Below are 20,548 nucleotides of genomic sequence, written 5' to 3'. Positions count from 1 at the left end.
TGGTGATTTACTACTGAGTCTATTCCATAGATCCACTACTCTATTTCTTAGCCAGTACCACATAGCTTTGAAGATTACCATTTTAGAATGCAGTTTGAGATGTGGGATGGCTAGGGCACACCTTCCTTCACAAAAATATATGGAATGTTTCATGAATTTGTGTATCATCCTTGCACAGGGGTCATACAAAGCTTCTCTGTATCATTCTAATTTTAGTATATGTGCTGCTGAAGCAAGCATTCATATTTACCTTTTTATTTTTCTCTTCAGTACTCTGTTTGAATGTCCAATTTACTATTCAGCTGTAGTCTTTTCATCAGGTGTATGTGAAAGTGCTCTATGCCATTAAATATTTATTTTTCCCCTATAGGATTATACTGTTTTGATGGGTAGGTTATTCTTGGTTGTAACCCTAAATCCTTTGCCTTCTGGGATATCATATTTCAAGCCCTCTGGTTCTTTATTCCAGTGACTCCTAAATTCTGTGTGATCCTATGGTTCCATGGTACTTGAATTCTTTTTCTGGCTACTTGCAGTATTTTTTCCTAGAATTGGGAGCTCTGGGTTTTCATTATAACATTCCTCAGAGTTTTAATTTTAGGGTTTCTTTTAGGAGGTGACTGGTGGATTCTTTCCATTTCTACTGTGTCCTTTGGATCCAAGATATCTGGTCTGTTTTTCTTTATGATTTTTTTTTTTTTTTTTGCCTTTTGGAGGGCAATTGGGGTTAAGTAACTTGCCTAAGGTTACACGGCTAGTTTTTTTGTGTGTGTGTGGGTGTTAAGTGTCTGAGGCTGGAACCGAACTTGGGTCTTCCAGATTCCAGGGCCAGTGCTTTACTCACTGCACCACCTAGCCACCCCCCCTTTATGATTTTGAAATATGATGTCCAGGCTTTTTTTAAATAATGATTTTCAGGTAGTCCAACAGTTCTTAAATTATGTATCCTAGATCTATTTTTCAGGTCAGTTATTTTCTCAATAACCTATTTTCTTCTTTTTTTTAAGTCTTTTGACTTTATTATTATTATTATTTTTAAAGCAATCAGGGTTAAGTAACTTGCTCAAGGTTACACAGTCAGGTGTTTCTGGGTGGGTGCTAAGTGTCTGAGCTTGGGATTCGATCCTGTAAGGGTTATGGGATTTAAAGATCTTCCATGCCCCATTGGACTTGCTGATGTAGCAGGAAGGGGTGGAGCAAGAGGAAGTGGAAGCCAAGCTAGAGTTCCTGCGGTGGCTAGCAGTGGCAGTGACGGCAGCAGCAGCAGCAGCAGAGGCAGCGGCACCATGAACCCCTTTTTGAGTCAGCCAGAATTTCTGCTAAGGACACATGCTGAGGACTGCCAGGGCCCGGAGCTGCTGGGAGCATGCTTCCTGGATGCTGGGTGGTTGCTGTGAGTGGGGAGAGGAGGACCTTTGCCTGAGGTAGCCTGTTCTGTTTTAAAGGCTTGAGAATGTGGGTGCTTTCTACTTTATCTACCTGTGCCAATTTCATAACTACTCTGATGGCTTTGACTTTCTGGTTTGGGGACTCAGTCTTTTGGTATTCTAATAAATTTTCTAGCTTATCCCCCCATATAGCAAGCCTGATATATTTTGTGATGGATAATTACATCAGCATATCTGTAATTTCCAAAGGCATTGTGAATATTGCATTGCTGATACAGATCCCCAGGTCATCCCGACACTGGAGCCGGTGCTCTTACTCACTGTGTTACTTGGCCGCCCCCATAGCTCATTTTTTAAAAATAATTTTAGCTCCTTAGTGCTATATTCCAGGAATTCTTATTGGGCTCATGTCCAGTCTGTATTTTTCCAAGGCTTTGTGTGTAGGTGCTTTTAAGTTGTTTTCTTCTGTTTGTGTCTTGTGCTTCCTTTTCACCATTGTAGCTCTTTATGGTTGGAGTTTCTTGTTTACATCATTGCTCATTTCTTCCAGCCTACCTCATGACTTTGGCTTTATGATAATGTTGGGTTCTACTCACTTCTTGGGGTGGGAGTACCAGGTGGGAAGAGGACGTCTGGCCTGAGCTTATGTCCTTCTGTTATTTTCACAGTTGTGTCTATGGACTTGCAGGTTTTCAGTACTTCCAAAGTGGTGTGATCTGGGGAGTGCTCTGCTCACTGCCCTCTTGGTCTGCATTCCACTAGTTCAGCCTGTTGGCTTGCATAGAATTGTTTCAGTAGACTGCTGTTGAACTCAGTCACTGTTAGCCTGCTGGGAAATTATACAGGTTCACAGCAAGGTTAATGCTAGCTCCCCTTTGGTCCTGGTCTTCTGCCCCGATTATTCCACTGCAGGCTTGTGCTAGGCTAAGGGCTAAAATAGAGTCACTGTTCTATTCCTGTACTCAGAACCACACAGCAAAATTTCTGGAACTTGTTTTGCACTCCATACTTAGCTAGGATTCTGCTTGTTTGTGACCGCTTCTCTCTGCCCTGAGTCCGTGACCCAGACTATGTAATGGCAGGGAAAAAGCTGCCAAAAAAGGACCCATTCTTGACCCCAGAGCTAGCTCAGGGGTCCTGTGGGTTCTCTTTCTGCCCTGGTGTTCTCTCAACTCCTTTTTTGTCCCAGGGCAATGTAATATTCCCTGTCTTCATGGCCACTGCCACCTGCCACAACCCTTGCCCCACTGTTGGCAGATATCTTTCTAAGCTTCCCTGGGTTGGAAAAATGACTTACTTTGACTTTTTCTTGACTTTCCCATTCAGAATTCAGTCTAGAGCATTTTCTAGATTGTTGTGAGGATTTGCTGGGAGCTAAGGCAAAAATACTTCTCACTCTACAATCTTGACTCTGACCCCAGCATCTCTTTCCAAATGTAATGAACATGACCTTTCTATGAAACACCTTGTTAGAACTCTCTAAACTACTTTATTCAACAAAGTCTCCTAGAGAGGCTTTTGTACATTGAATTTGAATTGTACTTATGGGTTTTGTCTTTTCTTCTCAATGCAAGATTTGGCAGAATTAATGTATTTGCCAATTTTAAATGTTGCATTCTCAAGATTGGATGTTTCTAAGCTCCACAAAGTTCTACTCTGATGACTTCTTATGGCATGAAAATGACTTTTGGGTTCTTCAAGGCTATGCCAGTGTAATAAAAACTCCAGAAAGCTCTACCATTCTGGAAAGGCTTTAAATGTGGCCCTAGAAACAGATCAAGTATGCTTTTCAAGAACACTGAGAGGCTCCTCACCAGTAGGCTAGCCACTCAATAACAAAATTTTTGGTCATAGTAAACCCTGAAACAAAGCAATACAAAACAGCCCTCTTTTCCAAGTGTCCTCTTTCTACTTCTTCTTTGGAATTAGTAGAGTAGCAAGAAAGGGGGCAGATGTTTCTAAGAGTCACAAGTCTTTAGACTATTTCTCAATTTCAATTTGACTGTTGGTATGCTAAATGTGATATCCTTGTCCAATGACCAATGAGATTATACTGCTAAAGGAGCTGTACAATATCAATCTTAATATTCTTGCTATAAACAGAAAAAAAGAAGTTATCCCTAAATGGAAGGATAGTTCACAAGTATTCTTTTAAAAAGAGTTGATGAAATTGGTTTATTGCATACCCAAAGACATCAGGAAACATAATTTCATGGGATATGTGATTCACATATTACATTATAGAATACATTTACAAAAAGTTCACCAGGAAAATAACCATAGGGGAGGATCTCAAAGAGAATAATGAGGAAAAAGAAGTCAACTCTTCTTCCAAGCCCACTGCATTGGGGAAATATTAGAGACAGTATATTTAGTACTGGAAAAGGTGTAAAAAACAAAGTATCTTTTGGGGAAGCCAAGTTTCCATGACTGCAAGAAAACTAAAGGAATATGAGAGGAAGAGATCAAATTTGAAGAACAGTTTAACAACAACAGAACAGGCATTTTACAAGGCCCAATGGAAGGCCAGGGCAGGGTGGAATAACAACATTGGAGGGATAGGGTTAATATAAATGGAAATGTGCCCTCTGGTTTCTATTTAATTCAACCCTTTTAGCACCTACTACAATAATGATAACATACTACATTTATATAACACACTACATATTGTATCATATTATAATTCTTTATTGTAGCTAGCATTTACATAGCACTTCAAAGTTTGCAAAGTGCTTTACAAATATTTTCTCATTTGCTCCTTACAATAACCCTGTAAGGTAGATGCTATTATTACCCCCATTTTGATACTGCTGCTCAGGAGGGCTAGGCTAAGGCCCAGATAATAACCACTACCTTTGACCCTCCAGAATTTCAATAGTCAGTAGAGATACAAAAGCTGTGTTCCCTACATTTTTGTGTCCCATCAGCACCCAGCCCATAATAGGTACTCAATAGATGACCTATTGCTCTCACCATCATTAATGGTATTATTTCTGTAGTGTATCAAGGTTTACAAAGAGATTTACTCATAACTCATCAGGTAAGTAACGTGAGCATTAATACCTTCCATTTCGAAAATATGGAGGGAATTAAAAGTGATAGTGGGAACTAAGCGAATCATACTGACACCATATTGTGATTCAATTCTAGAGGAAGTTCAATTCCCTTTCTATTCTATTATGGATCCAATCCAATTTCTAACTTGTGAGAAAACCATTCAAAATTGAGAAAGTCAAAATGAGAAAACCATATTACACTGTTTGAACCTAGCCCTGTGGGGCTGGGAAGCTGGATCCCCTTGACCTGCTGCTTTCAAACCTTTAACTAAGGACCTAAGTTATGATGATGAGAAACCCAGTCAGATCTGAAAATTGATGTAAAGAGTTTTCTCACAATTATACATCTCAAGCAACCCATATCTTAGATCTGAGAACTGGCTCTGTACTAGTCAATCAGTTATTGTATCCATGTTCCTTTGATTGAATACAGTCACTTGTGGTGGAGTGGGCCACCCTCTTTTTTTCCAATTTATTTATTTTTAGTTTTCAACATTCATTTCCACAAGATTTTGAGTTACAAATTTTCTCCCTATCTTTCCCCTACCCCCCACAAGACAGTAAGGCTACTGAATACCCCTTCTCCAAATCTGTTCTCTTATATCCTCCCCCAAGCCCACCCCCCAAAATTTCTAGTAGGGCAAGATGGATTTCTAGTCTCCAGTGCCTGTGTATCTTATTTCCCAGTTGCATGTAAAAAACAATTTTTTAAAACATTTGTTTTTTAAACGTTGATTTCCAGATTCTTTTCCTTCTTCCCTCTTCATCCACCCCCACTGGGAAGACAAGCAATTCAATATAGGTTGTACATGTGTAGCTATGCAAATCATTTCCATAATAATTATATTGTGAAAGACTTAACTATATTTCCCTCCATCCCATCCTGCCCCCCACTTATTCTGTTTCCTACTTTGATTCTGTCCCTTTTCAAGTGTTTGCTTCTAACTACTCTCTCCCTCAATCTGCCCTCCCTTCTATCATCCCCCCCTACTTTCTTGTAGGGTAAGATACCTAATTGAGTGTTTGTTATTCCCTCCTTAAGCCAAATTCAGTAAGAATCAGGTTGTCCCATTTCCTTTCACCTTCCTGCTCTTCCCCTCCATTGCAAGTTTTCTCTTGCGCCTTTTATGAGATAATTTGCCCTATTCTATCTCTCCTTTTCTCCTCTCATCATATTCCTCTCACCTCTTAATTTTATTTTTTTAGATATCAGGCCTTCCCATTCAACTGATCCCATACCCTCTATGTATACATGTACACACATATACACACCCTCACATATATATTTATAGACACAGTCTCCTATACACACACACACACACACACACATATATATGTATACAAATATATACATATATATTCCCTTCAACTGTCATATTGAGAAAAGTCTCATGAGTTATGATTATTGTCTTTCCATGCAGGAATGTAAATAGTTCAACTTTAATAAGTTCCTTATAATTTCTTTTTCCTGTTTACCTTCTCATGCTTCTCTTGCTTCTTCTATTTAAAAGTCAAATTTTCCGTTCAGCTGTTTTTTTCATCAAGAATGCTTGAAAATCCTCTATTCCATTGAATGACCATATTTTCCCCTGAAGCATTATCCTCAGTTTTGCTGGTAGGTGACTCTTGGTTTTAATCCTAGCTCCTTTGACCTCTGGAATATCATAGTCCAAGCCCTTTGATCCCTTAATGTAGAAGCTGCTAGATCTTGCGTTATCTTGATTGGGTTTCCACAATACTCAAATTGTTTCTTCCTGGCTGCCTGTAATATTTTTCCTTGACCTGGGAACTCTGGAATTTGGCTATACTATTCCTAGGAGTTTTCTTTTTGGGATCTTTTTTCAAGAGGCAATCAGTGATTTTTTTCCATTTCTATTTTGCCCTCTGGTTCTAGAATATCAGGGCAATTTTCCTTGAGAATTTCTTGAAGGATGATTTCTAGGCTTTTTTTTTTTTTATCACGGCTTTCAGGTAGTCCAATAATTTTTAAATGATCTCTCCTGGGTCTATTTTCCAGGTCATTAGTTTTTCCAATGAGATATTTCACATTGCCTTTAATTTTTTTTCATTTGTTTGGATCTGTTTTATAGTATCTTGATTTCTCATAAAGTCATTAGCTTCCATTTGCTCCAATCTAATTTTGAAGGAATTATTCTCTTCAGTGAGTTTTTGAAATTCCTTTTCCATCTGGTCAATTCAGTTTTTTAAGGCACTCTTCTCCTCATTGGCTTTTTGGGTCTCTTTTGCCATTTGAGTTGGTCTGTTTTTAATGGTGTTATTTTCTTCAGTCAGGCTGCTGATTCATTTTCATGATTTTCTTGCATCACTATCATTTCTCTTACTTGATTTTCAAAATCCTTCCTGAGATTCTCTATGGCCTGCAACCAGTTTTTATTTTTCTTGTAAGCTTTTGATGCAGTTTTGACTTTGTTGTCTTCTTCTGGTTCTATTTTGATCCTCTTTGTCCCCAAAAAAAGGATTCTACAGTCTTACTGTGCTTCCTCTGTTTGTTCAACTTGCCAGCCAATTACTTGATTTTTGAGCTCTTTGCCACAGTAGAACTCTGCTTCCAGAGTAGAGAGAGCTGTGTCCCAAATTGCTGGGGTTTTTCACAGTTGTCAGAGCTGTGAGGAGAGTGCCCCCTCTACAGTCACCACAAGCTCTGTCTGGCAAAATGGCGTTCCTCACCCCAGGACAGCCACCCAAGACCATGACCCAGATCCAAGCAGGTCAAAGCAAGAGTGATTACCCTTTGAATGGTCACTTGGTCCCCCTACGATCTGCAGGCTAGGAGCTCCAGAGGCAACCACACAGCAGCAGTTGCAGCCTCTGTGCCACTGCCACCTCTCACCCTGGGGGCAGGGGCTGGATTACGCTCTTCTCTCACCCTGGATCAACAGGGTTCCCCACTGACCATTTACTTTCTTTTTGGTGTTTATGGGTTGAGAAGTCTGGAAACCACCACAGTTGCTGGTGATTCACTCTCTGTAAGTCTGCTCTGGCCAGTCTGAGCGGCTGTTAGTGGGCCACCCCCAGTCTGGGCCCATGTGGCTCATGCAGGACTGCGCTCAGGTCCCAGTCTTCTGCGATAGATCCTCCCTGTTGGCCTGCCAAGCTGCCTTCAATGGGAGGTTTGTTTCTCTCTGTCACTTTGTGGGTTCTATAGCTCTAAAATTTGTTTAGTCATTTTTTTTACAGGTATTGGAGGTGGTTGGAGTGGGAACTCCATTAAGTTCCTCCTTTTACTCTGCCATCTTGGCTCTGCTCAACACTCCTTTTTCTGAATTCAGAGAATTGCACTTGTTCATTCTTCCCTTTGCAACTTGAAAACTCTTTAATCTTTCTCCCAATTGGAAATCTGATTACCTAATTTTATCCTGATTTATGCCATTTTCTTTTAATTAGTTGGTCTCATTTAATTGCTTTTAATGCATAAAAATTGGTCTCCTGCCCTCCCCTCCACCCCTACCCTGTATTCAGGTTCTGTGCCAAAGCTGAGGAAGGACACTGGTCCCTGATTTGTTATACAATTGGCATGCAATGCTTAATAAATCAATATGCTCAGAAGCTTGAACCTTTGTTTCCTCAGTCATTTCATTTTTCACTCTCTATAATATCATTTATGTCTTGGCCACTAAAGAAAAAAGAGTCATGTAAGTCATAAAGTTGTAATTTCCTATTTTCATTTCATCCCTGATGAAATTTATTTGAACAGCAGAAACTGACAGGGAGGAATAACTGATTTTATTGTACAAGATATAGCAGCTCTATAGTAAAACTTAATTAGTTTTGAAAGGATTTTTTTAAAGTTTCATTTATGGTATCAATTTAGTTCCACATACAAAATGTTTCATAAAATTACACTTTAAACTTTCATTTGAATATGTCACTTATATTTCCTGATTCAAGAAGAGGAAACCACAGGTGGGGAGGAACATAGCCAAAACATAAAATGGAATATCTACTTTACTTTGACCTTCTAAAACAGTTCATAGTTTTCTCAGCCGTACTGATTTAGAAAATGAATGATATCTATACAATACAGTTAAAAGTAAATTATCTCTACCATATTTGCATAAACTAGGTCTTGGTGAATATATGTTTTAAAACAGCTTAGAGTCATCAAGAACTATTAATTAGTCAAGCAATATGCTAAACTATAAGGAACCAGGAAGAAACAAAAAATTTCATATTTGTAAGTTTCTGTGGATGATCACAATTATCAGAAAGAAGTTCATATCAATCACCCTATCTAAAAGTGTATGTTTAAGTTAAGCTGTCTAAAAGAAAAGGACACTCTTTATGATGGGATTAAAAAAATAGAAATGTCAATCTTATATGCCTTAATTGTAAAAATTTCATTTTAAGAAAGACAATGGCCATTTTATAATTTACTTAAAACCTCTTCTGATTTGAAGAGTTCCTAAAGTTTATACATCATTATTGCTGGAAAATTTGAAGGCAGTTATTATAAACATCAATGGTAATGAGTCAGAATTATTTGCCCTTCCTCTACTAATATGTAGCACACTAATAATACATTGTTGTTTTTTTAATTGATCATTCCTCCAAAATTAGCAATGTTTACATAGAATAGGCAATAATACCTCATTTAACCTGCATCATCAGAAAACACACTATTCTTTATAAGTGAAACTATTTTAACATTTTCCAATAAAAAGCTTTTTTAAAAAATGTATGTGACACTTCTCCCACTGGCTTAAACAAAATGATACAGGTTCGCAAAATAGTCTTATTACTTTACAGTCACATCTCCAATACTGAAGGAGAACTGATCTCTTTCTGGTAACTTATCACAAAAATCAATTACTACTTGTGCTGATAAAATGATGCTACCAAGATACATATGGCTTTTTATCCTTAGGTCTTATGTTTGCTATCAGTTGTTATTTATTCAATTCTTATTCTTTTATTTTGCTGTTCTCTTATGTGCAATTATGGGCCCCTCCTATACAATCAGACTCCCAGTAATTGAAGAGGCTGGAAGACTGACCAACTGAGAGAGGTTTTATTATCCTTTTTTAGATGTCTATGGAAACCTAATCTAGACCTGAATCATTATGCCCATGTGGTATGCATAAATAATTTATACCATTATTAAGATCACTTTTTTGGGAAGAAGCTAGATCTGTGATTTCACTGTTATGGTTAACTCTTGTTATGAGAATACCCTCCACCAAAACAAATCAACTTAAAATCTTAGAGAATTAAGGCAAGAAGTTAAGTGGCTGACCTTTGGTAAACACAGCTGGGTGAGACTTGGACCTAGGTCTTCCTGACTCCAATGCTGGACTTCTATCGATTATGTCACACTGCTTCTTAATGTCATAATTAGAATCACTAAACAAATTATAATCACATAGTAAATAGTTGTAGCCTCAAAATTTTTGAGGATTTGTTAAGTGTTGCTAGTCATTCAGCAACAAAAATTTTCCTCCTGAAATTAATCAAAAGAACATCATTCAGTGTAAATTTCACAGGATCTGAACACAGAGAGAACTACATATTGATTGTTCAGAAAAAGAAAATTTACCTCTAAAAGTAAGTGGCTCAAAGTCAACTACAAAAGGAAATTATAAAAAGCAGGTGGTATTAAACCCACAGGCTAATAATTTTCTGCCTTTATATGTGCAACCAAAAGGCAGTTATTGATTAATGTGAAAACAATTTTAATTTGCTCTCATTCCTGAGTAGAATTAAATACAACATAACAAGATTTTCCAGACTATAAAAAGATAGTAAACCAATTAATCAGTACAATTAGGGAAATGATTTTACTAGATATAAGATAAATTGCATAGGTCCCATGAGGAACCTGGAGATTTCTATACCTGAAACCCAGTCCCTGAAGTACACTGAAAAGGAAGCAAAATATATTAGCCACATCTGCAGTAGTTAAAAGTAAATGTACACAGTAGCTAGAATTTTCTTTCTTCTTACAGTTAAATGGTACAGTTCAATGTTTTAGGAGGTCTAAAAGAAAGCTATGGAATTCAGTTTCAATTTATTCTACCCAGTCAATGAGCATGAAAATCAGATGTAAAATGTTTTGTGTAACAGTTTTCCAAAGTCCCTCTCAAATACACTAAAAATCCATTCTGTTTTTTCAGATGGCCTGCATGCAGCTATGCACTGCGGAACGTGGTCATGTCCTTTGGTTCACTGCTTGGCACACACCAGTCATCTGCCTCATGATTGGCTTTATAATGTTTCCATGCAGCTTTATTATATACTGGGAGCCTTTCCACTGACTCTGTTGATAGGGCCTAGAAGAAACAGAAACTCATATTAAATTCAGTTTATAACACAGTCACTGATACTTTAAAATGGACATGTTTTAGCCATTGTGAATGGTTTTCCTATTACAGAAAGAGTGTGGCCACCACAAGAAAATGAAGGTAACCAACTTGATAAGCTAGGTTTTCACTTATCTTGCTGTGATGTTTCTCAAAGATCATTAAGATGCATTTTTTACACTCATGCACATACATACGCACACACGTATACACACACCCATTTTGTAAAGCTTGATTACAACTTAAAATTAAGCTTTTTGACAAACCAAAAACTAAGACTGCTCTGGTAAATAAAAAGGGCTGTAGTCATTACCTTAATGTAAATAACAGCATCTGTTCCGTAACCTTCTAAGGAATACAATTTCAGGTCTCCTTGAAAGTACTGTGCATAAAGCCGAGATATGGGCAATCCATAACCAAAACCAGCCTTTTTTAATAAAGAGAAAAGAATAAAACTGGTATCAGTAAATTATAATCATAACTCCAAATACATTTACTTGTTAGGTTATAGTTTGTTCACTTTTACATGTTAATATAAATATGAAAGAAATAAGTTCCAATTAACTTTTTATTTTAATGCCCGACACAATTTATTGTAGACAATGAACCTTAAATTTAAGTACCTTTCCCCTCCCCCCCAAACCTTCAACTCTGCTTATTTAAAACTCCTTCTTCCTTTATTTCACATAAAATGGCTTGAGTATGGTCTTGGTGTGTTCTTGCTAAGGTGACCAATACATGGCACAGCCCAAATTTCCTTTTTCTTTGGTATAATTTATTTTTGGCTACCTCTCTCAAAAGAACATTCATCTCTGACCATTTCTAGAAGTTACCAAGGAACAGAAGAGCAAGGGACTGGGAGTTAGAAGATTGTGGCTTGAGTACTGGATCCACTACTTACTAGCAGTGTAGACCTTGGGCAAGTCACAAAAACTTTTCTAAGCTTCAATGTCCTCATTCTGTAAAATGAAAATAATAACAGACTACTAAGTACCTTACAAGGTTTACCGAAGAGATAAAAGGAGATAACAAATATAAAGCATTCTAATGCCATGAAATCGCTAAGAACAAATGTCACCTATTTGACAACTCATTACTTTTTCTAAATTTGGCCTTAAAAAGTTGTGATTATAAATCTAGTATTAAGCTCTGGGTAAAAAAACTTTGGGCACATCATAAATTTTCTTTAAGTTGTCAACCTGATAAACTCTTTACTAAGTCAACTTCCTAAGCTCCATTGACACTTTTATCACAAATGTTTTCACTTAAATAATGGTTACAACAGACTTTCATTCATACATACATGCGAGTATACTCATACACACATTTACACACCCGTCATTTGTGCCTTAGGACCTAACTTCATTACTAAAACAGTCTTAACTCTAGATTTCCAACCAGCTTCTCCTTGCTAATAAGAATCAAAGATAGCAAAATAAAACTTTTAATAAAAAATAAAAAATTTAAATATAATTTTGCTTAAAGCATCTTAGACTCCCTATGTTATAATAGTCTGCTTTCCCAGTAGCAACCTAATTATAACGAAATTCTTCATTATTACTAGGTCATGATTTGGACAATATGATACCTTGTAAAAAAAAAGTTTTATATGTAACATCTTAATTTACAATAAAACTCCAATAATGATACAACTTTTTCTTTACATTTACCCATAAACTGACCTTTTTTATTTTTGGATCTCTCAATATCTGTATCAGACATTACCTGTTCACTTAAGACTATACTTCCCATATTTCTTAAGCATTTGTACCTATAGATAATAGTGTCCCAGTTAGGAATTATTCCACCAAGACTTAAGAATGGCCACACTCTAATATTCAAGCTCTGGGATGTCATGTTTTTTTTTTTTCTTTGAACTGTCTCCTTGATAATTTCTTTTGCATTCCCAATGCCAAGCACTCTAATCCAGGTGCTCAAAGCATCATCATGTAGTGAAAAGAACACTAGATTTAGAGTCAAAACGACCTACATTCAAATCTCATTTCTCCTTACTATTTATGTAACAATGCAAAAATCACAATTTTCTACTTTCTTCAATAATAAAATAAAGGAATTTAACTATATGACCTGTAAATTCCCTTCCAGTTATAAATCCTATGACCCAATTGTTAAAATGAGGCTTATAGTTCATTAGTCTCCCTAACTCCAGCCCCTCCCCTCTATCATTCATTACACTATTGGAATATTCCTAAAAGCACTTTTTCCCATATCACCCCCATCCCCACCACCTGAAAACCTAGAAGAACTCACTTACTCCCAACCACATCAAACTCAATATCCTGTGCTTTACTTTCAAGATGTTTCCACTGCAACTTTCATTTCTTAACCTCTGTTTCAGCCAGTTAGGTCTATTCACTGTCCTCTACAACAGTGAAGTCAAACTCAAAGAGAAACAGGGGCCCCTAAATTGTACATAAGGATCTCTCACACACACACACACATATGTATGTATAGATGTAGTTTTTATAAATGCATAAATATGTTAACATCAGACAGGAATGACATTTTAATCTGACTTGGCCTGTACAGTAGTGTTGTGGGTCACATGATTGATACCTCTACCCTACACATTCCATGCTCATTACTGCCTCTCTTTGACCCTGCCTGAAATGTCCTTTCTACTCTCCTTAGTCACCCCTATATGAAGTCCTATTACACTCATCATGAATAGTATACCATTTAGCATTTGTTCTCTAATTTTTCCATATATGTTAAAAGTCTATATACCCAACTCTAAGCTCCTTATAAAGGAAGGATCATGTCTTATATGTCACATAGTGTTAGACAGAAAATTCATGTTCAATAAATTACTTTTTATTAACTGAAGAAACTAAAGCTGTTCTGAATTGTCCAGCTAATTTAGGTGATTTTTTTTAAAAGTGCTTTCTTAAACTGTTATTAAACAATGACAAGATATGTGTATACACACATATGTATCTATATATGTATACATGAAAATAATACGTATATTTATAGAAACGTGTAGATACATATGTATAAGGGTGGGTGGCTCTATACTGCTGGAACCATAAAAAAGTGTCTTTCCCTAAGTTCTCCACAAAGAATCTACATAGGGTGGCCAGGTAGCTCAGCAAGTAAGAGCACCGGCTCCAGTGTTGGGATGACCTGGGGATAGAATCCAGGCTCAGACACTTAGTACCACACCCAGAAATAACTGACCGTGTAATAAACTTGAGCAAGTTACTTAACCCTGATTGCTTAAGAAAAAAAAAAAGAATCTACATAACATGCTCAAGGCCTTCTCTTGGTTCTTTGCAAATTTTCTGTATAACCAGTATAAGACTCAGATTATTTATAGGTTATCCTCACAATACATGATCAATTGCCTTCTTTTCTGATCACGAATATCTATTGCACTACTTCTCATAAACAAATTTGCAATAATAATGCATGCCTCTTTTCATTGCTCTTTAGGTCCTTTGAGGTAATTATCTGTAATGTGGCATTATTATTCATTTGTCATCATAAAATTATCGCTAGGAAAAGACTGAATTTTTTTTGGAGGGGGAAAACTGGGGTTAAGTGACTTGCCCAAGGTCACACGGCTAGTGTTAAGTGCCTGAGGCCAGATTTGAACTCAGGTCTTCCTAACTCCAGGGTTGGTGCTCTATTCACTGCACCACCAAGCTGCCCCCAAAAACTGATTTTTAAAGTCAAATTTGCATTACCAAAAGTATACAAAGTTCCAGTAATAGGAAGAGGGATAAAGTAAGGATAATGATCTATTAATAAAGAAGTTTGTCTATTAAGTCCCACCATTTAGATCTGAATTTTGACTTGTCAAGGAAGATGGATAGCAAGAGGACAGGAAGTCTGATTCTTTTAAACATGCTTCTGCTTCATCAATTAGAAGGAAATGTACAGTACTTAACAAAGAGCAACTTAGTATTGTTTATCAACATTGTTCAAAGGAACCCACAGCCTGGTATGTTATGAAAGAGAACTTTCAGGGAAGATAACTACTGATGAATCTAGAATACGATCTAGTTTCAAAACGAAAGAGCCAGACAATCAGCAAAACAGAAAAAGCACGAATCTCTGGTTTCAACCAACTCAAGAAAAAAGATGCACCCAGAATAGTCATCTCCAAGTCAGATTCCCAAAGAGGACCTACATGAACATGACCTCTCCAATCATGAGTTATCACCACCAAATACAACCAGGTCCAACTCATGGTCAGGGTCAGTAAGCCTAGTTGGGGAGCTGGCCCAAAGAGTAGCAGTTTCATGGAAAAGAGAAGTGGAGCTTCAATCACAGACTGTTTGCTCAGGATATGGCATTTCCTAAAGCCATCACAATGGCTCCTCCCCAATCATGAGACCATCAACTCAACTTCAGTCTTGGGCCTTCTCCAGGCCAGTTTCCCAGGGAAACTCCAGACAGTGTGCATCTTCCTGGGCCCTGCAAGTAACACAAGGGTCAAAGAATTATACCACACATACTCCCTTTTATGAAGGAGTGAAGCCACCACTGCACGCTCAGGAGAGGACAGTGGTATGTGTACTCACGCTATCACCTGCTGCTTTTCTGATACATACAGGAGCTACTACCTCAGCTGCAACAGCCATGTCCCTAGCAGCCATCAGCTCTGTTACCCTCAGTGTCCCAGCACTCCACCTTCCAGGTACAACAGCTGAACCCATCTCAGTAGCAGTCACCACAAAAGGATCAAGGTCAGACATAACCACCCCCTGCTGGTGGGGTGGGGGGAAGAGCAGTCAAATGTATTATTCCCTTCTTTTAACCAGCAAGAACAACTGCAGCCTATCAGTCTGTCCAAGATAATTGCTGGGCTCAGGTTTACATTGCTTCTCCCTGATGGACATCTGTCTGTCCTCTGCCCCCCAAAAGATTTAGATACCAGCTTAAGAGATCTGCCTTCCGGGGCAGCTAGGTGGCACAGTGGATAGAGCACCGGCCCTGGGGTCAGGAGGACCTGAGTTCAAATCCGGCCTCAGACACTTCACACACACACACACACACACACACACACACACACACACACACACACACACACACACACACACACACACACACAGTCACACACACACACACACACACACACACACACACACACACACACACACACACACACACACCCCTAGCCATGTGACCTTGGGCAAGTCACTTAACCCCAATTGCCCTCCAAAAAGCAAAAAAAGAGAGAGAGATCTGTCTTCCCTTCAGAGACACCTAACTGCTGAGACACCAGGTGTTATATACAAGTAAATCAATGACTTCTTGGCTGTGTTAAACGATTAAATCTTGAGTAATCTGAGGAATGCTGCATACTATGGTGTGACCCAGCACTACAATAGTGCCTGTGACTCTTAAGTCATCTTGAGATGGATGTTTCTTGCTTTCAGGGCTTATAAACTCACTTATAAAATGGAAAAGAATAACAGAATGTATTAGAAAAGCAAAGAAGTTCTACAAATATTCTCATCTGCAGATTATACTGTGATGATTTCATAACTATTTGAGCTGCATGCAATATAATAATTCAACCTTTTTCAATTTAAAATTCAAAACATACCTTTTCAAGAATTACATGGTAATGCCTTTATATACAAAAATATATGTATTTTTCTCACGTCCATGATGAAATTTATCCTGTTACTAATAACACATAACATTTATATAATGCTTTAAGGTTTATAAAATGTTTTACAAATATTATTTCATCTGATCTTCATAACAACCTATGAGGTAGGTGCTAATATCCCCATTTTACAGATAAGGAACTAAGGCTCAGAGAGGTTAAATGATTTGCCCAGGTTCACACAGATAGTAGGTATCCATGGTCAAATTTCTGTGCAACCCAATGCTTCTTACTGACAGTTTCACACCAGAATTAATAATCATTTTTTTAAAACCTGTGATTTTTTAAACTGAAGCACCTTTATCTCATCTGAATTATAACCTCATTTGTAAGTCCTAGATTTATAAATCGAGTTTTCTTCCAGTAAAGTACACTAGTAATAAAACATTAAGCAACTTTTTTTAATTAACCTAAGTATTTTTTTAAATAGTCTCTATAATAAATAATTTTTCCATACATGGCCTTCAAGCCTAATATGAACTACTATATTAATAGAATCTTAAATATTATTTTTCTATCTGCATAGCAAATTTTATATTTCAAATTTATTATTTATTTGGCTTTTTTTCCCTAAATTTTGAGTACCAAATTCTCTCCCTCTTTCACATCCCTCCTCCACCCAAGTGGGAAGACAAGCAAATTGATAAATTAATTATACATGTGAAATCATGTAAAACATATTTCAATGTTAGCTATATCACACAAAAAATTAATAAAATAAGAAAATTAAATTTCTATTTGCACCTAAGAGTTCATCTTTTCTCTCTCTGGAGGTAGATAGCATTTTTTCATCATGAGTCCCCTGGAATTGTCTTAGATCATTATATTCAATCAGATCAGCTAAGTTTTTCACAACTGATCATCACTACAGCATTGCTGTTGCTGTACATGTGGCCTGCACAACCTGTAGCATGCCAAAGGATTTCTTCTACATACAAAGGATATTTTTCTCTCCTTTTTTCATGTGTCACCCGAAATCCTTTGGTGTGCCACAAACAGCCCATATGCTACAGGTTGTACAGACCCTGCTATATACAATGATCTCCAGTTCTTCTCACTTCACTTTGTATCAGTTCATATAGGTGTTACTATGCTTTTTTTTTTTCTGAAACCACATCCCTCATTATTCCTCATGGCACAATAATACTCTATCACAATCATATACCACAATTTGCTCAGTCATTCCCCAATTGACGAGCATCCCCTCAATTTCCTATTCTTTTGACACCACAAAAAGAGCTGCTTTGAATATTTTTTCTCTTGCTTTATCTGAGACCATGATCATTACCCTTACCTTTTTTACTTCACCTGAAGCATATTACGTTTTGCTCTAGTCTTATTTTAGCTCTGTGTGTCTGTTTCAAGTGCGACTCTTGTAAACATACTGATAGATTCTGGTTTCTAACCAGTTCCATTCTGCTATCTGCTCCCATTTTATGGGTAGAGCTTCTCTCATTTACATTCAGTTATGATTAATGTGCATTTCCCTCCATCCTTTTTTCCTATTTATCCTTCTTTTTATCCTGCCCTCCTCAAAACTCTCTGACCACTCTCTTCCTTGATCTGCCTTCCCTTTTACCATCCCTTCCCCTATAGCTAATCCCCATTCTGTTTTATTTCCTTATTGAATATAGATTTCTATACCCAACAGAGTGTGTACATTTATATTCTTCCCTCTCTGAACCAATTCTAATGAGAGTGCAGTTCAAGCATTGCCTACCCTCCCCCATTCATTTTTCCTTCCACTATAAAAGATTTTCCTTGCAAACTTCTTTTATGAGAAAATTTTCCCTATTCTACCTCTCCTTTCCCCCTTCTCCCTATCTCATACCTTCACTTTTTTTTGGAGGGAGGAAGGTGGCAAAGATCATCCCAATATAACTAATTCATACTCATGCCCTCTATGTGGAGTCCTTCAAATTGCTTTAATAATGGTAAAGCTCTTAGGAGTTAAATGTATCATCTTCCACACAGATTCAAATGTAAACAGTTTAATTATATTGAGTCTCATGATTACTCTTTCATGTTTACTTTTTATGCTTCTCTGATTCTTGTGCTTGAAAGTCAAATTTTCTATTAAGCTTCCGTCTTTTCATAGGAAAGCTGAAAAATTCTCTATTTCATTAAATGTCCACTTCCCCTTCCCCACTCCACCCAAGTCCCCCAATCAGTTTTGCTGGGTAGGTTCTTCTTGGTTGTAACTTGGTTGTCTCCTGGACTATCTTTTTCCAAGCCTCCCACTCCTTTAACATGACAACCACTATATCATGTGTGATCCTGACTGCAGTTTCATAATATATGAATGGCTTCTTTCTGGTTACTTGCAATATTTTCTTCTTTACCTGAGAACTCTGGGATTTGACAATAATATTCCTGGGTAATTTTATTTTGGGATCTTTCAGGTGGTGATTCTTTCCATTTCTATTTTACCCACTGCTTCTAGGATATCAGGATGGGTTTCTTTGATACCTAGTAAGGGCCCCTATTCCCCTGGAGGCACGAGCTCTAGCACCCCCCCTTGACCCTGGAACTGTGGTCAGGTCGTCTGCTTTCCTCCAATCACAAGCATGGGTGCTCCTCTTCACTTTGGAATTCTCAACAGAGCCTCTGCTCCCTTGTGATCAACCACAAGTACTTCTCTCCATGGTAGAACTGCAACCCAGAACTGCTTAAGGGCACTACAGTTCCAATCAGCACTAGTTGCTTTCAGTGTCAAAACAGGTTCCCCTGTAATCTCCAAGGTGAAAGCTCCCAAAGCTGCCACTGCTGTCACAGCCACCTACCCTGGTGTCTTAGACCTCTCCTGTCAATCTCCTAAACTGCCTTAGGCTGGAAAAAATGTCTCATTGATCTTTTGTTGGCTCTGTCACTCCAAAAATTAATCTGAGGATTTATTTTAAAATTGTTTGCAAAGGAATGTTGAGAGAATTCAGTTGGGTTGCTACCTGTACTCCACCATCTAGGCTCCATCTCCAAAAAGGTTTGATTTTAACTAAAATCTTAACTATGTCACACTCAATTTAGCCTTCGGGTATTAATAATATTTTCAGTGTCATTATTGTCTCCTAAATGAATTTTAGGAATTATTTTGGCATAAAGGAAGTCAGCGAATAAATGCAATACACTAAAACTATGATATGGGACCACATTATAGGTAAATTTGTAATGAAGTCCTTCTGGTAAACCCCTAGGAAGAATTCAAAATCTTACAATGAATTTTGTTCTGGTTATGTTCTGGTCTGTACATGGTATACCATGACCTAAAAAAAAAAAAAATGGGGCTGTTCTAAGACTACAAATCATTCATTTCAGAAAGATACTAATCACAGAAGAATCTAACCCAGACTTTAGCAAATGTGAAAATATCACTGACAGTTCAATAAATACAAATTTAGAGAACTCAATTCCAATCATTAAATCAGTGGTAAAACTGACTAGGACTCACCTTTCCTAAATATTAAACTTTTTAGCAGATGTAACATAGATGACCATTTCATTATTTGCCAATGATTACTCCTACTAGATTATAGTAGGGATCCTTGAACCCAAGGATTTTGTTATTTCATGTCTGCCTGTTTTAGCAAAGTGCCATAAACATGAGTTAGTAATTTACAGGTGTGTAACACCATCACCGTGAGTATTTCTTCTACCAGTGCAGACAATTTCCATGCCTTAGCAAACTGTCTTCATGAGTTGTTGTGGTTAAAAAAATCTCCTCCTCCTCCTCCTCCTCAGTGGTCAATTTTCTGAATTTCGCTAAACTAGTTCTCATATGAGACACACAGATTTTCCCTGAGTTTTTGGGGCTGCCATAAAAGCTAATGTGATCTTAAGTTGCATTACAACAGGCCTAGCTTTTGCAAATAAGGTATGTCCCTCTCTAATGAGCTCTCCTCAGATATCATCTGAAGTACTATGTTTAGTTCTGGTCACCACAATTTAAAAACAATGATAAGGTAGAATGTTCAGAGAAGGGCAACCAAAATGGAAAAGGACTTCTGAGTTCAGGTCAAATGAATGGTTGAAGGAACTGAGGATGTTTATCTTGGAGGAAAATTCAGGAAAGACAGGATATCTATGTTCAAGAACCTAAAGTTCTGTCATGTGCCAAGGGGTAAACTTGTTCTCTTTGGCCCGAAAGCA

At 37.5% G+C, this 20,548-nt stretch overlaps 1 protein-coding gene and 1 non-coding gene across 4 annotated transcripts in view; both read right to left on the bottom strand.

The window, feature by feature from the left end:
* Positions 1 to 133: 133 nt before the first annotated feature.
* Positions 134 to 236, bottom strand: LOC138155598 (U6 spliceosomal RNA). Its single transcript, XR_011166887.1, has one exon. It is a non-coding gene; the product is annotated as a U6 spliceosomal RNA (small nuclear RNA).
* Positions 237 to 8,166: 7,930 nt separating this feature from the next.
* Positions 8,167 to 20,548, bottom strand: part of PDK1 (pyruvate dehydrogenase kinase 1) — a 29,482-nt gene continuing 17,100 nt past the window's right edge. The window contains exons 10-12 of one of the 3 annotated variants that reach the window (XM_069080315.1): positions 11,075 to 11,188; positions 10,720 to 10,731; positions 8,167 to 9,429 (exon numbers count right to left, since the gene is read on the bottom strand). In XM_069080315.1, the coding sequence (XP_068936416.1) occupies positions 9,391 to 9,429; positions 10,720 to 10,731; positions 11,075 to 11,188 (165 nt within the window). In that variant the 3' untranslated portion in view covers positions 8,167 to 9,390. Of the gene's footprint in view, positions 10,732 to 11,074; positions 11,189 to 11,662; positions 11,721 to 20,548 lie in introns of those variants that run through there. The other 2 variants (XM_069080314.1, XM_069080316.1) reach the window with 2 other exon arrangements.

This window comes from Petaurus breviceps, unplaced genomic scaffold, assembly GCF_028583685.1.
Source record: "Petaurus breviceps papuanus isolate PSGF00001 unplaced genomic scaffold, PetGlider_PUasm1.0 91133, whole genome shotgun sequence".
NCBI classification, from domain to species: domain Eukaryota; kingdom Metazoa; phylum Chordata; class Mammalia; order Diprotodontia; family Petauridae; genus Petaurus; species Petaurus breviceps.
This window is presented reverse-complemented; position numbering and strand designations above follow the sequence as displayed.